The sequence below is a fragment of the Topomyia yanbarensis genome, chromosome 1 (assembly GCF_030247195.1).
Source record: "Topomyia yanbarensis strain Yona2022 chromosome 1, ASM3024719v1, whole genome shotgun sequence".
Taxonomy (NCBI): Eukaryota; Metazoa; Arthropoda; class Insecta; order Diptera; family Culicidae; genus Topomyia; species Topomyia yanbarensis.
The window spans coordinates 178,146,091-178,163,834 of record NC_080670.1 but is presented as its reverse complement, the minus strand read 5'-3'; the positions used below and the strand labels follow the sequence as shown (position 1 = coordinate 178,163,834).

Below are 17,744 nucleotides of genomic sequence, written 5' to 3'. Positions count from 1 at the left end.
TGAAAACCATTCTATAGAAATATTATGAAACCACGTAAGAGGGACAGAATCTCCTAGAGCATTGGAAAATTACACACAGAATGCACCTCAGTGCCGTATTGGAATTCTACTTAGGGGCCGTACACAAATGACGTAGCTTTTTTAAGGCGATTTTTTACCCCTCCCTCCCCCCTCGTAGCATTTGGTCACAAAATTCTAACCTCCCCCTCGTTAATAACGTAGCATTTACCTACCCCCTTCCCCCTCGTCCCATGCAAAGCGGTCGGGGGATGAAAAAAATTACACATCTTTTTCAATTATTTTAAATACATGTCCTTTCAAAATGTTTGACGATTTTTATCAACATTTTCATTATAACAGCAAATTGCGCGCAAAATAAGCCCATTTCATGACAAATATAGTGTTGATAGTTTCGTTTTGAATTTTATATGTCAAGGGGAGCATGAAGAGAAGTTCTCACAATCCTGCAGCTGCCAATGATTCTAAGAAGCAAACGTTCATCCAAATCACTAAATTTTGTTTGGTTGAATCCGAAGTAAAAATTTAATGCAGCTTCCAATATAAGTCTACTAGCAAGTTAAATCCGCATAGAAAATCTTTTCGTATTTTTGCGAACTTGTAATTCCGCGAATCGTAAAATTTACCTCATGAAAAACCGCATCAAACGTAACTTGTTTGAATTTAAATTTATTTCTCTTGGTAATGGAGGATCATTAAATTGTTTTCTCTAAACAATGGGTTTTAAACTTAATGCTACGTCGCACAACTTCTGACCCTACCCTCCCCCTCGTCACACTTCGTCACAAATTTGGTACACCCTCCCTACCCCCCAAAATGCTACGTCATTTATGCATGGCCCCTTACTGAAACTGTCGTATCAAAAAAACAATACTGGAAATATTGAAACATTGCAAAAAATAACGATTAAATTGTCGCAACAAAAATTCATTTGGCAGCAACTTTCAGTGTGAAACGATTTTCTGTCTAATTCAACCAAGAATAAAAAAAACTAGGTCACATCTCCCTCGAGTGGAACCACGCTCACTACTGCTAGTGACATCATAAATTCCATCCATTCATCCATTCCACTGGGAACACCAACTTCCGTCTGCTCTCGTTCACTCTTATAGCAGGTGACAGTGATCAATCCATCGGTATACTAAATATTTTAGCTGAATCGATAATTGTCATAATTGACCAAAAAAAGATTTTCAGTCACTTAGCGGTACAATGCGATCTGCTTTTAGGTTATACGCCCTGTGATGCTTTGTTTACGTGTTGACAGAACTTCCATCTAGTTGAAGACCAACGCAGGCGTGCGTTACACAAATAATTAAGAGATGACGGTTCTCGAGCTGCACTATAAGTCGTCTTTAATCAGATACGATTGTTGCGAAAATGTACCGTGTCAGACAAATCAATAACTATGCTATATTTCTCCTTAGTGGAGAATATTTGCGCGTGAAAAACATCAAACCTATAGCTAAATTAGTTATGGAATTTGCGTTTCGACTTCGTCTCATCAGAATTTGACACTAACATAGTGACAGGATAAGTTTCGATTTCATTAATTCTCAGCAGTTTCATCAGAACTCCTTTCCTTGCGGGACATCACGCAGGACTAGGGGTTTACTCAGAAACACAAATAGTGTTTTCGTTTTTTTTGGAGCTAGCATCAATCCGGCGCTAGCTTAGTCCTGTCACTAAGCTAGTGTTGGATTCTGATGAGACGAAGTCGCAAACGCAAATTCCACAACTAACTCAAATCATAAGACAATTGCGGTATTGAAGGTCCTCTTCTTTGTGTCACCCTAACATAATACGTAACAACAATCGGTTTCTTATTTCTTCTTCGAATCTCTATTCTTTTCGCAATGACTTTCAGTGACCATTTCCTTAGATAGACCGTTTTCAACGTCAATTTTGATGGCTTCGATATTTGAAACATAGAAAGCCTGCTCCGTATTTTCTGGGGAATCTCCGGAATTCTTTATTTGAAAAATATTCCCAGATCACCTTGATTTGGGTTTCCGGACAACGAGAAAGCGCTGATTCCATGGTGGGTACTTTAGAAGGTGACCTTTATGAAAGACCAATTTGCTTCAAAGATTTTTTTAGTATTAGGGTAGAGTGAGGTCAAGTAGGTCAGTTTTCTTTGGTGAGCTCCTGCGATGATATTTTTGCACTGTTTTCTGAAACACGCACGCGATGGAAAGGTTACACATCTGGAAACGTTTTGGTAATAATGATTTTTTTCCTGGCCAAATACTTTTCAAGCCTAATCCAATAAGCCGAAGGTACTTTCTTTCGATGTTTTTAAAATCTGGGGGTACGGTAGATCACTATATTCGAGGTTACCTAAAACAATGCGCACGCTTAGAAAATCAGCGGTTTAACTATTATTTGAAGAGTATGAGCATTGCAGATTATTTAAAAATTAATAAACCAAATAACAAATGTAATCATCGATTGACGTCATTCAGATAAGAAAATGAGGAAGTGACAAATGACGTGAAAAATCATGAAACCGCGGAACATGTTTTTTCAGCAGCTGTGTTTGGCTTTATACTTGTACTTCGGTGTCCTCGTCGTCGCCAGAGTGTGGAATTGAAGTTGTGCATTCCTGCTTACGTGATAGCTTAGGTGTGCGACGAATAAGTTTGCGCATTGCAGTATTTTTTGGATTCCTTTTCCTTCTATTTTTTGATCATGTTTTTACGATTATCTTCTTCAACAACACCTTAAATTATTAGATTGTTAACTCACGCGAAATATCTAACGCGCTTGCATTGATGACAGGCACTTTCCACGTAATGTTTCGAACGGAACCTTGAATCGTTTAGAGGCTGATCGAATGCTGGCGCCATCTTGAACAGATGCAATGGCGTTCTTTATGTCCCCTATCCTTTGCTTTGGCGTTTTTCGCACGCCATTAAGCATAATTTTACTGTCAAAATAAATACAATTTAACATTATAAGTGACATATCGTGTTCCGAAGCGTATGTTTCATGTTGATGTCCGTATTTTTTTCAAAATCAAAAATATCGAAAAAACAACACAAAACTCGTGTTCTGCTTTATTTTTTACGTAAGAAAAAACACTTGACTTTTTGTTACATTGACTAAATGTACTAAGAACGAAAGACAATGCGTTTTTGATCTACGGTAAAAGTCGAAATGACAGTCGTCAACGATGTTCTCTGCCGCGTGTCTAATTCACGCAAAACGAGCGATCTTTGCAATAACATAGCAAAGATAATGTCCTATACCTAATGTACCCCCATACTTATTTGACCCCATTCTGCTCTACTCACTAGAGGAATTAGAGGTGTCGATGAAACCTTGATTCAAGGGGATGAATGTGGGTCATGATTTTATTCGTCTGACGTCTCGTGAACTTGTGGGGACCAGGGATGTCATACCTGGTAAACTGCATTTTTTCGGTATATTTACATTTTCACAAGCCGTACAGCCCGCTACGCATCACTACAGCTCTTGCCAGAACGGTAGCCAAACCGAGTACATTTTCCCGTAGAGCAGTAGAATACATTTTTGTTTTGGGATGATCCATAAATGACGTAGGATTTTTTGAGTGATTTTTAACACCCCTCCCCCCTGCCCCATCGTAGCATTTCGTCACAAACCTATAAATACCCCCTGGCAATTACGTAGCTTGACGGTAACTCTGCCCCCCTTGTCCCCGTAAATTTTTAAAAAAAATCTATTCTATTCCCCTTTAAAAAAGCTACGTAGCATGACATGACCCCCTACCCCCCTGTCGTCACACTTCATCACAAAATACAAAACTCCCCCCTCCCCCATATAATGCTACGTCATTTATGGATGATCCCTTTGCTGCTGTACTCCGACTGCTCGGTGAGAGTGTGGCGTAGTAAAGTTTGTTCTCTCGCTTTGTACACTTTTCTCTGCGTAGTCAAAGGGAGACCCGCACACTAAAGCGATGATGCCGGTCGTGGCGTAAACGAACCGGATTTATTGCCGCCGTTTGTGATTGAAAATATTCAATAGATTAAAAATATTAAAAAGTGTAAAATAAGGAAAGAGAAACTGTACCGCTCGCGTCTGGTGGCTGTACTGGGGGCAGTATTTCTTTGTCATGTTACTGCTTTGCTTACAGACTGCCGTACAGCGCTGGACGTCCTGCAATAGCGAACGACAGCAGCGTCAAAAGAGAAATGAGAATGTAGGCAGAAAAATTACAGCCGCAGAAAAGGTAGGCATTTTGCATCCTTGGTGGAGACAGCTATCACGACATCGAACATATTGTCTGGGCGTGCATCAAGTATAGTTTTACCAGGTCTTGACTGATTGATTCCTTTCGGGCACGAGAAAGGCCACCTTGCTTACTGACATGTTGTAGATATTTCCTCTATGTACCTTTTTTGATGTTTAAGATCTCTTTTCTTTCTCATTTCAGAAGCTCCCTATCCCATATCGTCAGAGACAGATGCCAACTGTTGCAAAACCTGTCCTAACAGCGAAGCGAGCGATCCGGCCACGGGATTGTCTGGAAAGCTAATGTTGCACAACTGGAACTATGATGTTGGCTGCGGTCTGGAAACCTGGTTCAAAATGATTCCCTTCTAATCAACGGAGAACAGGTTGGTTCGTGCTCCGGTTCATGATGTGCTGACAGTGGTCTTCCGTTTGCCGTGAGGCTGCAGGTTTCTTTTCTTTTTCTCTTCCCACTCAGTCAGTCGCTTTCTTCCAAGTCACTGATACGGTCTCTGATACCAGGTACTTTGCAAGAGGGCTTTAGACTCCGCTCTAAACTTTTCAAATATAATATGGAGAAAAAGCATGTATTTCAGCGACTCCTAACAAATTTTTATCTCGTTTGGTTTGAACAAATTGATGCGAAAATTTTAAAGAAGATTGTCATTTCTAAGCACTAAAACGACGATTATGATTCCCAGTGTACTCTCTTCTTTTCGTTGGAGCTAGCGCAAAGCGAACGACAAAAAAGCAGTTACATTTATATGATGTTCCTTGTGTGAAGAACAAAAGAACCTGTTGTCGAGATGAGTGAGTCGCAGAAACAAGAAGTTCTACTCCGACCAAATACGGTGTCTATTGACTTCCGGCTTTTTTGCATACGATCGAACATTTGGTGAAGGTGAGAATAGAGCTTACGCTTGCGATAGTCTCACTTGCACAGTGGCCATTAAAAATCATGTCGCAATTCGGAGAAATAGAATCAATTACGAAGAGCACATGTAAGACTTCTCGGTCTCCTACTTAAATATGTAGGATAGAAAAGAAGGGTGGGTAATGTCTCTGACATAACCGGAGTGTCGTGACTACACCACAGACTAACAGACATAACAAGGGAATTCGCTCAAAATATATCGATCCGACAATTTTCCCAGAACACTAGCTCCACCTTTTATTCACACAACACTCATTTACTGGTGGGTTACCCCTCAGGTTTGGGAACATTTTTTCACTAGTGGTCTATCCCCCATATGCTTGTTCATATATCAGTGACGCCATAATTTCAAATCTGGCCACAGTCCCAACTACAAATATATTTAAATGACCGTTAAAGCGGGCGAAGCTTTGTTTTTGAGTGTTATGTCTGTTAGTCTGTGACTACACTTCGGACATGTTATTTCAAATCTAATTATATTCAACGGAATCATTAAATTTGAAATAAGATGTTTGAATGGGAAATTTAAAAATTATTCTTTATGAAAATTATGGTGAGTCGGAAAAGTACCTTTGATGTTTGTGCTGAATTCAAAGATCGTTGGATGCTGTCAGCATGACATGATTGGTTATCCAGTCTTAATTTTACCATGTGTTGTGCATTACAAATTTCAAATTAAACCAATGGATCAAACAAATGAAGTATCGATTGCAGACACTTTATATCACAGACTTGCGGAGAGAAAAACAGTCAAGCTAGCAACCATGAATGTAAACTGGCATCACGGAAGCATGGGCTTCCTCTTGTACTTCCCCTCTCAAAACCATCATGCTCGTTTGGCTGCACTTTTTGACACTTCGCTAGTCTGTGTATAAAGTGTCTGTAGTATTGATCTAAGATATGAAAAGAACGTAATATATTTTCTACTTTCTACATTGCGTTAAAAGTTGTTATAAATGTTCGAAGTGTAGTTACGAAACTTCGGTTATATCACAGACATTACCCACTCATCTTTTTTCGTATGTATGCTTCTTTCCACCCATTGGAAATAAAAATAATGGTTGGCGTATGAAAAGATTTTCAAATGTAATTCTTTTAAGTGGTTTGATAGCACTGACAAGGGCTAATTTGCCTGCCAAAGAAAACATTATCTGGGCATGAGATTTTTGTTCTAATTGGCTCTGGTTACTAGCACGGATCTGCACAAACTAATTTGCGGAGACGAATTCTTTTTGTTCAAGATTTGCAGCTCGGTGCATGAAATTAACGGGAACCAATCACGAATGATCTTCGGTCAGATAATTTAAAATCGGTTTTCCCGCGTGCGTGTGTTTGTATGTATATGTGTGCTACATTCCACCCGTCGGAAATAAAAATGATGGCCTCTACTAGTAGCACGTAACGACACAAACTGATTCATCCACCAGCCGTGTTTAGTTCACAAATATACCCTTCTCGGCATTGTGTACAGTCCTCCGTTCGCCCCAAGCAGCCAAATACGAATGAGAGTAGAAACAAATTTGTAACGGACCTATAGTTAAAACTTGTCATCATTTAAGTGTCCGGTTGGTGCTCCATATTGACGGCTCTGGCCGAGATGAGGTGGAAAATTTCATCTTTTCGGAGTAGTTTTTGAAAGATTTTTCAAAACACAGTTTTATCGTTATTAATGCATGCTATACATACTCCAAAATTCAATACTACATTAATGAACATTCTTTCGACAAAATGGCGAAGAAATTGGTTAATTCCACGCAATGCAACGAAAGGTATACACTCTTATTCTTGTTTATGACGAATGCGAGATTCGTTCGAAAGCGATTCGAACGAAAAGTAAGCCCATTTGATTTTGCTGTCGTAAACCGGAATACAAATTACTTTTGTTACTATGTTTTTAATTGCCGCAAGGTTCTACTGTATCGATTTTGTTGGCTATTTTCGGCAAATTTGAGACTAAGAGAAACGAAAGCAATGAAATTGAAAGACGGATAGGTATTCTAGAGCGAATCAGTTATAAACTTAGAACGGAAAACTAGAACTAGGCAGGCTCATATGGGCATGATCGAAAGGAAATGTGAAGAATTTTTTGCCTTCTGCATAGTAGGAGTTGGGCGTTCCACCCAAGTCTACCGCATGGTCTATGGTAGAACATAACTCATCATCATGTTGCCGGCGTCGGCGGTAAAACATGATGATGAGTTATGTTCTACCATAGACCATGCGGTAGACTTGGGTGGAACGCCCAACTCCTACTATGCAGAAGGCAAAAAATTCTTCACATTTCCTTTCGATCATGCCCATATGAGCCTGCCTAGTTCCAGTTTTCCGTTCTAAGTTTATAACTGATTCGCTCTAGAATACCTATCCGTCTTTCAATTTCATTGCTTTCGTTTCTCTTAGTCTCAAATTTGCCGAAAATAGCCAACAAAATCGATACACAAATTACTTTTGAACGAATCTCGCATTCGTCGTAAACAAGAATAAGGATGATAAACGTTCCAAACCTTACACGACTTTTCTTCGTAAAATGTTGCGAAAAGGCCCCTATATTGAAAGCTAAGTCGTTAGTCGCGAAAAAACAATATACCATACCACAGACAAATTCCTGCACATAATAGGAATATCACTGTTTTGTGAAAGGTCTGCATATTACGGACTACCTTGCTCAGAAACTTCCAATGAAAGCTCATCTATGTAAAAAAAATCTCCAACTGCAGTCCTGAACCACAAACAGTTTGAAAATTTGTTACTTTTGTTCAGGTAATGTTGACAAAAGTTGCATCAACCACTTCAAAATGAACAGCCAGTACCAAGTATCAGTGTGGAAGTTCATACTTGTAATCCGTAAAGGCAAGATTTTTTTTTTCGACGACCGGGCCTTAAAAGTGAATATTTTCAGTCCATCTCGGTCAGAGCCGTTAATATGGTGCACCAACCTGACACTAAAATGATGAAAAGTTTTGAATATATGTCCGCTATAGATTTTTTTCATTATCATTCGTATTGAGCTGTTTGAAGCGAACAGAGCATCTCCTCGAAGGACTACACAATACCGGATGGTGGAGGAAAGACGATACACTCGTTTTGGTTATGCCGAACGGAACGGAAAGGCAGATAGCACGAAAACGAGCGAGAGAGCGATAGTAGTGCGTATTCGCGGGACTACGCAAAAATGCGCTCGGTCAGTTTTTCTCATCGTTCGTTTAACCGTCGTTGTACTACCAGCATTGGCAGGAACTGCCGCCTTGCGGAAATTCGCTGCTATCAGAAGTCAACGCAGCGAATAATTCGCTAGCCGCCGTTTCGGCGTATGGTCCATGATATTGCGTAGGACTTCAAAACCGATCTGCTCTTCCAGAGCTCAGCCGTAATGGCCTTTTAATAGGTCGTTTTCAAATTTTAAGTGTTTACAAAAATAAACAAATAAAGAGGCGAATGACGCTCAAACTTCTCCAATCGAAATAAAAAAAAAAACAAAAGAAGACATGTCACGCCGTGAAAATTTAAATCTGCTCGATATCGAGAGGAGTTCCGCAAGAACACAAAGTGACTGGTATCCAAGCTAAGCCCACCCAGTCCTGTGCTAAGTTGAATCTGTGGTTGAAATGATAACCCACTTGAGTTTTTTTGGTGTTCCTGGAAGCACTAGAAACTCCTCGTCGGATCTAGAATCGCTAAGATCAGAGGTTGTTTTTAGGCTTCGTATCAGTGCTTCCTCGAGCTGCCTATAGTTTTTCGGTGCAGTAACAAGGGGATGTCAGAGTCACATTCTTCTTGAGCCAAGCGTTCATCATATTTTGTCGTAGTGAATGGTACATCTCTCTTCAGTTTTTCTGCAAAAGAATGCATTAGCATTTTGTGTGCTTGACTGCTTTTAATCAGCACTCGAAAAATATTTAAAAGCGTCTTTTTGGTAAACAGCTTTTTGAACAGCATCAGAGCAGTAAAAAGAATTTCAATGGCAGTTCAGTAATGTTGTAGTATATTTTGCCAAAAGCGGTTCTTAAATAGCATTTAAAACTAGTAGGTGATCGCGCCGTCGATCTCTACTGTGTAGGCGGGTATGTAGACACGGTAGTTATTTATAAAATAAGTTTCGTCAGTTACGTTATTCGCTTCCTTTAGATAGGATATCACAATGCTAAGTTTATTTGAGCGCACTTCCGTGTGCGACTGTACATTTCAGCGTCAGCTCATTAGAATAGGTCTTATTCAGGCTAGTTCATTCATGCACGGTCAAGGGACAACAACGTTATCGTTTTTTTTATTTTTTAGTGATAATTATTCAAAAACACAGTTTACCCGAGCAAATGAAAAGTCCACAATGCCCCCAAGCTCATGGTCCAAACTCACCCCCGCTGAGTTGTGTTTTAATAGTGTTTAGGATGGGTTCAACCCATGAAAATGTCATCACCAGGGTCCGGTAGATCCCATTTAAAAACCATATTCTTGTGTATTAATGGGTTTTTGAGACCATTTCATGGTGTTTTGAGGGTTGTAAAATTTGGCGCGGACCGTTGTATGGTGTTCGAACCCTTGAGAATTTGCTGGTATACCGCTTACGTTTTAGATTACTTTTTATTTTCTTTCGTCCATCAGTTTTGATTCCCAACAACATTCAGTCTACAGTTTGTGTCAGTGGAATGTTATTCATCTTCTGTTGTATTGTTGTATTAGTCAGGATAAGTGTACCAATTCAATCTCCCTTCTCAACTCGCACAGAGCAGAAGCACAAAAAGCAAGCAAACCTATCGCTTGTTCTTTATTCAGTGCACGAACATGTTGCCTCTACCTACCGTGTGAAATAGTGATGAGTGTCAATACACAACAAAAGCAAGCCGCACTCTCCGGACTAACTGTGTTGCTATTGACTTTTTAAAATTCAATATTCGGTAAGTGAAGCAATTGTTAAAAGTGCAAATGAAGCTCAATCTGACAAAAATTGACACCCTTCAACAACAGAATATTTTGCATAAAGTGCTAATTATGTTCACGGACAATACCCAAGCAAAGTGATTTGTTTCACGGAACAATACGCAACACACCGCTGAATGCGGTAACATTAAGGTTGAACAGAGAATTCGCAAACGAAAAAAGCAGTTTTTTTCCACACCGTATGTCAGATCTTCATAAAAATCAATCAGCGTATGTAGAATATTGTTACAGTACTGCTGATTGATTTTTATGATGATCTGACATACGGTGTGGAAAAAACTGCTTTTTTCGTTGGCGAATTTTACGCTTTCTCTGTCCAACCTTAAAATCAGCATCATCGTATATATTGACAATGACTCTATAGAAGTTCGCTTACATGACTTATCTCCGCGCATCCGATTAAAAAATACATGCCAAGATACGGAGGATTCCGTCACAGCTGATACTTGGAGGAACTTCTTTCCGGGTGTTCCAAATTGTGTGCGTGTGGCGAGAATGCCTCAAACTAAACCAATCCCCTCATACGTGACCATTATATGCAGATCAACCGAAAATAGTAGTTTTAATCAGAGAACTTAGGGCAGATTCCTTACACGTACACACTGACTTATTGTTAGGGAAAAAATCAAATGCAATGTAAACAATGTGCTACTCTAATCAATTTGTCGGCGAATATAAAAGTGGATTGCGAGAAAGATGATCAACGATGGTCCTGATATTTACCCTGCGACGAGTTCTGGTCTAATTCTGGGAATAGAACTTGCGGACTCACCAGCTGTTTGTGGACATTAAGGCGGCGTACGATTCAGTGAAACGAAACGAGCTGTAGCAAATAAAGCTTGAACATAGTGTTTTCTGACAAAACCGATTAAGCTGATTTCGTATGAACGCTGGTTGGGTTAAAATCAAGCGTCAAGATAGCTCGTAGGGGTTGGTTAGATGTATTGAAATAAGGCGATGTACTCTCTAACCTATTGTAGGTGCGATACGTAGATCAGATGTGCAAAGGAACGGAACCATCATCACGAGATCCCACGTGCTTCATGGCATCGCGGACGACTTCGACATCATTGGCGTTGATAGCAAAGTAGTGGAAGAGGCATGTTGGAAGCAGCGAGAATCAGACTGTTTATAAATTCTGAGAAAACAAAGTACATGGTTGCTGCTAGATAACGAGGCAGTTCGAACGGCGTTACTTCCAAGGTGGAAATCGACGGGATACGGTACGAGGATATCGACGAATTCACATATTTTGGAACGCTAGTCACATGTGATAACGATGTTAGCCGCGAGGTAAAGAAGCGTGTTGCAGCTGCGAGTGAGGACACTGACAATACTTGCTCCATACAAATCTCTGATTTTTTTTCTTTTTTTTTTGGAAACCTTACCACTGCGACCGCTATTCAGGTTATTTTTTGTGGCTGTCCCTGTTTGCTCTACATGTTACAAATTGCCCGAATCCAATGTAGTTGGAAGCGAGTTGTTTGTTTGTCCACATGTGTCGTCTCAACCGGGTAGTACATTATTAATGTAGCTGAGGATCCATTTGGGACAGGTATGCCATATCTCGTAAGGCGTTATAAGATGCCTTCCGAAGTATCGCTCCCGTCGAAGAAATAGTACTGCACACTGGCAGAGAATATGTTCCGAGCTCTCAGGCTCGTAGTTACAAAATCGACAAATGTCATCTTGACTTTTTGCCAATTTTTTTCAGATGATACTTAGCAGGACAATGTCCCGTAAATAAACCACGCCTGGCCACTTCGTCGGTCACTTCGTTACCATCGATTCCTTGGTATCCAGATACCCAGAATATCATAACTTCATTCCGAGTTGCCAGTTGTTGTACAAATCTCTGATACTCCTTGTTGTTCTGCACGGCCATGAGGCATCGATATTGGAAGAATAAGACTATCGAGTCCTCGGTGTGTTTGCGATAAGAACTTTGTATCCAACACTCAGCGGCACATAGAAAATGGAGAATGCCGTAGACCCATGAATCAGGATCTTATCCAAGTAAACAAATATGCTGACTTTGGAAGGCCGACAAAATACAGCAGCGGCTGGGCATGTAACGAGAATGCCGTGAGCGAAACCAGCTAAAGTTATTTAATCGTGCAATTGAAGTACATGCACGAACGGCGAGCGTTTAAAAAGACTGAAGACTGGCGGCCAAAAATCAGGGAACTTGAAAATCGAAAGAAATTAGGTCATGATTCGGTATACCAGGATTATTCAGCCACTATGATGATGATGATGATGTATTCAAGCAAGAATTTAAGACAAGTCCTAGAAAAAGTTAAACCGAAACGGCAACAGTTTTTATAACTTATGATACCTAATTGACGCACACAGAAACCATTTGTCAAACGAGCACAACTCATTTAGTGAACAAAAAGATAACATCTTGAAAAAAAAAATGTAACTTCCAGCGATAACAAAGAATGTTAAGTTCAAACAAAGGGAAACCCACGGTCACACTGATCACACATTGGAAAATTCGGAAATCAAATATCCCAATAATACCATTATAATGCTGAGCAGGACAAAAGAGCAAAACAGAGAGATAGTGGTCAGTGAGCAGTATGTATGACAAAAAAAACAGCAAGCGCTGCTCACATGACTCAGGGCTGAAATGAAAATCACATGCATGTATGCAATCATCATCGCCGTCGCCAGTCTGTCGACGCTTTACTAGCAACCCTTCGCACTTTTCGCTTTACATTTGCTCCGATTGGCTATAATTGGGTCATTAAATAAGGAATAAAATTTTAAATGATGCATTAGCCCTTAAAACTTCAGAACGATTGTCAATTGATGTTTCTCGAAAACGTAAACACATTCCTGTTTGACACCATCGATCTAACTTGACAGCGACTTTGGCCACATGGGTTAGCAACTTTGAAAACTTTCCCAGCAAAAGGATCAGGGTCAATGTGGTTGATTTGAAGGAGTGTCTCTATTAATTAAGCAATTCATGAGACGTTTCTGATTAGCTGATTATTTCTTGTTTACTTCTTCTGACCTTACTCCGAGGGGTGCGACGTCCGACAACATCGTTGATTCGGTCCAACATCAAACGAATCGGACTAACGAAAGATGCTTGTCGGACGAGTTTTTCTGTTCGCAGGAGCAAACTTGTTGACAGAATCCACCGCTGAATTGTCAAACAAACGTCTAATGGATTGCCTAATTTCAGAAATTAAGTTTTTGCGTCAAAACGAATAAAAAATCACGTATCTTCAACGTCAGCTGCATCGGACGAATCTGGTGACTGACAACACGGAAAACAGTACAGGGTTATTGTTGTTTACGGGAAAAAATTCCCAGCGAAATATCCGATTGAAAGCTCTTAGTCAACGCCAATTTTCAAGAGACTGGAATTTTGTTTACAAACTTAGATACAACAACACACTGTCTTTTCAATGCGATAAATTAATGTGGTTTTTGTTTGAAGCGAAACTGAGACAGTTCCCAACCCCAACTGCTGTCAAAATGTATGAACTGACAGCGGTTGGGGTTAGAACCTGATTCAGTTTCGGGTTCAAACGAAATGGCCATAAGATTTTGTTCGAGATTTTGTTTTCCCGATTTTCTTATTGTTTATGACTTATTAATTATGACATTTTTCGTTTATTTCATGCTGTCAGTTGTCACACATACAGTTGTGATTCGTTAGTTGGGCCACAACCAACTAACGAATTTGATTCACTAGTTGCAATGAATGACCTATGTCAAAAACTGGTAAAAGGAGATGTTAGTAGTTCAAATGCCTATCTGTCTGTTGTCAGTTTGACTGTCAAAGTAAATTTATTTATTTATTTATTTATTTCAAGTCGTCAATCAGATGTAGACCGGTTTCTTACAATAATTATTAAACTAACTTAACACTAGTTGAAATTTTGGTTTACTTTAAACTGCTGCTTAAGTTTTGTTTTCGACATAGTGAAGTCAATGCTTTCGCAATGTTTGTTGTAAATATTCATCATTTGGTTTAAAGGGCCAAACTTGGCATAATTAGTGCGATGGCGAATTGTACAAAAGATGCTGCGGTTACGTAGTTGTCGAGAAGGAGCATAAAAATTTAGTTTCGATAAAAGTTCGATTGAATCAATACGATGTGATACAATGTCGTTTACAAATGATACCATAGAAAATTCACGACGATCTTTCAAGGTTTGAATGTCAATTAGCATGCACCGTGCTTCATAAGATGGCAAATGTAGTCCAGTCCAACCTAGTTTACGAAGAGCGAACATCAAAAACTGCTTTTGTACTGATTCTATCCGGTTTGCATGCGTTGCTGAAAAAGGCGACCAAACTATGCTACAATATTCTAGTGTTGAACGCACATAGGCTACATATAATGTTTTTATTGTGTAGGGATCTTGGAAATTATAGCTGAAGCGTTTAATAAAACCTAGTGTGCTGTTTGCTTTGTTAATTATTGTGTTATAATGATCTATGAATGTTATTTTGGAATCTATAATAACTCCTAGATCTCTTATTCTGTCACACTTTTCTACTTGTTGATTTCCCAATAAGATTCTATTGTTCTGTATATTTCACATAAAAGTTTTGACATTCAGGAGGTTTTCAGTGGTCCAACTAGTAGAAGTTTAACTCAAAGCGGTTCAGTAGTGTCCATAATAAAGTTTAAGTAAGTTTCCAGTACCACCGCTGCCTCACAAATTCGTTTGTTTGGCAAGGTTGGAATCGAATAACCGACAAAGAGAGGTCTCTTGATTCCATCAGCTACTGATGAAAACGAAAGATCATAATGATATTTAGAATCGCAGCTTAGCGCACGGCGCTACTTAACACGCAAATTGTTTACAAAACAACAACCGTTTAAGACAGCCAATAATGTTATGGGGTTTTTACTTAATGCGAAACTAACTCATGCTCTAGCACTGGAAACTACTGATCTGACAGCAGTGAGGGTTAGAGCTGACTCTGTTTCGGGGTCAAGAGAAAACGGCATTAGATTCTATGCGTTTTGAACAGACTTATCCAGAGATATTTTTTTTTTGGTCAGTATTTTTATCAATATGCGAGTTCTTTTGTCGTTTCTACGAATTTTTAGATTTTGGTGAAGCACAAAAATGCTTTTAAAAACTAACTCCAAGTGTAAGAAATATTTTCATTTTCCTAAAAAGGCAAGGCCACCTCAGTTTGAATAACTCCTATCTGATTTGTTCACAAACCCTAAACTTCACCAATAGAATGAAGCTGTGCTTTCTATTATTTTCAATAAATGTTCCGTAGACCCACTCACAGAAATGCCGAAAAGTCCGACTGTATATGTAGTGCAGAACTTTTGGGTGACTCGTTGAAAGTTAAATCCCAAATATTCAAAAAAAAACCCACACAATCTCTTTATCGCCACCCCTTCCAAAGGCGGAAGTATGAGACGCTAGAAAGGTTGACCTGAAACACACCCAGAACGCCAAACCCCACCGAGCAGCAAAGCTGAGGGACTTGAGGAAGGAAACAGCAGCAGCAACAGCAGCAGAAGCATGGAAAGCAAAGAAAAACGACTCAAATTACTCAGAAAAAGTGGGGAAAAATCGATACTTTGGAAACTCTCCGGTCTGTACGACACAAGCATGTGGTCGAGGTCCCGTTGGGGTTTACCGACGAAATGTGGAATTTTCCGTTCTGTGATGAAATTGTATTTTTTTGCAATGTTGCCGAACATTTGAATAAAAGTTGGGGTCCACTTATCACGAAATGTGTCTTTATTTTTCCTCCCTTTTCCATCACCGACTTCAATGCAAAGCGGCTTTCCAACTAACCGTCGTATCCGCCTGTTGCCTCCCAACCCAATTCAATGAAACCAAAACAAAACAAAATATCGTCCAACGCCGCAAGTCAACACAGCGGCCATTGTGTACCAAAACTCAACACACCCGCTAATTGCTCTTTAAGCCTGCTAAGGTTCATCGACTTACCCGAAAAAAAAATCCGTCTCCACCAGTCCGTCCTTTGTTGGTATGCTCTCTTTGTGTCTCTCGCTCTATCTATCTCCCCGACGACTTTGCGCACAGCCCAGCTTATCAGTGACGCGATGACGTCGTTTTTCTATTTATTGTTGGTTCCGAATTGGACCGACGATGATACCGAGGGGCGTCCCGATCTGTTCCAGTTTTTCCCCTTGCACTTGTTCTGTTATCAGTGTTTTTTTTGTACACAAATCGGTATCACTGCGATGGATCGTCGATATTTGCCAGTTTGTTTCTTTATTTGTGTTGTTGCAAAGTTGCTTTATTGACGTTTTACTTCCAACAGTTTCAACCCCCAGTCACTGGCTGTCGATTATTTCCGAGAACTGAAAACACTCAACTGTTTTCGCTTCGCACCAAAAACCAGACGCTTTTTGCCGTTTCCCCTTTTCAATGCAAATGACTCGTGGAAAATACTTCGATTTTTTATCACTTACCAACTGTTACACTCGTCAGCGCGAACGAATACGAGCACAATGTTTTTTTTTCTTCAACTCGCTCTTTCCGTGAAACAATGGGATTTTTTTCAGCATTCACTTGCTCAATTCTCACACTTCAGCCGACCGACCTTACAGCAACTGCAGTACACACGGAATTACAATACTACTCCCCCGTCGCTTTCGCAGAGCGAGAGGACCTTGATGAGGGGGCGGTGATTCACACGTGTTCCAAACAGACACTTGTCGCTTGCTCTCGAGCAAAAAAAAACAATCAAAAATCGCTATCAGCAGAAACTAAACTTGATAGCCCAACACGGCCACTCACAATTTACGCCGAAGCAGATAAAATCCAATGACTAAAAACAAATTCTCACTAATACGGTGAACGACGACGACGGCGCGAGGCAAATAAACACAAAACACAATTCCCGGAAAAGCTGCTGAACACTGACTGAACCGCGATTCTAATCCGTTCAATGTTGAATTTGCTGTAGTTATTCTTTTTTTTTTGTCTTCCAACCTTGTACACGATCACGTACAAAACGTTCCGTTCTCGTTGCAGGCTGTTTTCGAAATGAGATGACGAAATGAACTCGCTGCCCAACGACGACGACGACACGAGAGCCCGATTTTGCGTTCTTTCCGCTCCATCTGATGTTCTTTTTTGTTAGGGGCCACTCTTGCATCTCTTTCTTCACACTTTTTGCGTGTGTAACCATTGCCGCTGCCGCTCGCTGGTGTGAGTGTACAGTTTTTTGTTATTGTTTGCTTCTCGCTCGCTCTTGTGACGCGGGATTGGAAGCATTCGTGAGAGCAACAGTACGAGAGCGAACAAAAAACGTGCGTTTTTGCTGCTCACTGCAGTTTATACTTTTGTTGCTTCATTCGATCGAAGAGCGAGAGCATGCTTTCGGATCGTTGATTGTAGTGGTGGCAATGGGGGAAGTGATAACAAAAAATGAATGAGCGTTATGTACTTATGCGGAGCGAACGAGGAAAGGTGCATGAATGAACGTGGATGGCGCGCCATGAACGTATTAATTTATTTACTTGCATGCAGCGGGTTTATGCCATTGCATTTGCGAGAGCGATTACTGTACACTCTAAACAACCGACGCCCAACAAATGAGTTATTTTAAAATCTGTGATGTAGTTTTATTAGAATGGCTCAAAAGTGTGGACCTATGCGGGCAT

At 40.1% G+C, this 17,744-nt stretch overlaps 2 protein-coding genes across 2 annotated transcripts in view; one reads left to right on the top strand and one right to left on the bottom strand.

The window, feature by feature from the left end:
* The window catches only part of LOC131676108 (uncharacterized), a 31,934-nt gene extending 27,227 nt beyond the window's left edge, over nt 1–4,707 (top strand). Inside the window, exon 4 of the mRNA XM_058955233.1 lies at nt 4,439–4,707. Within this exon, the coding sequence (XP_058811216.1) occupies nt 4,439–4,608 (170 nt within the window). The 3' untranslated portion in view covers nt 4,609–4,707. The remainder of the gene's footprint in view (nt 1–4,438) is intronic.
* Nucleotides 1–17,113, bottom strand: part of LOC131683031 (transcriptional regulator Kaiso) — a 100,213-nt gene extending 83,100 nt beyond the window's left edge. Inside the window, exon 1 of the mRNA XM_058964856.1 lies at nt 16,060–17,113. The gene's annotated coding sequence lies outside the window, so the exon portion shown is untranslated. The remainder of the gene's footprint in view (nt 1–16,059) is intronic.
* Between the last annotated feature and the right edge of the window lie 631 nt (nt 17,114–17,744).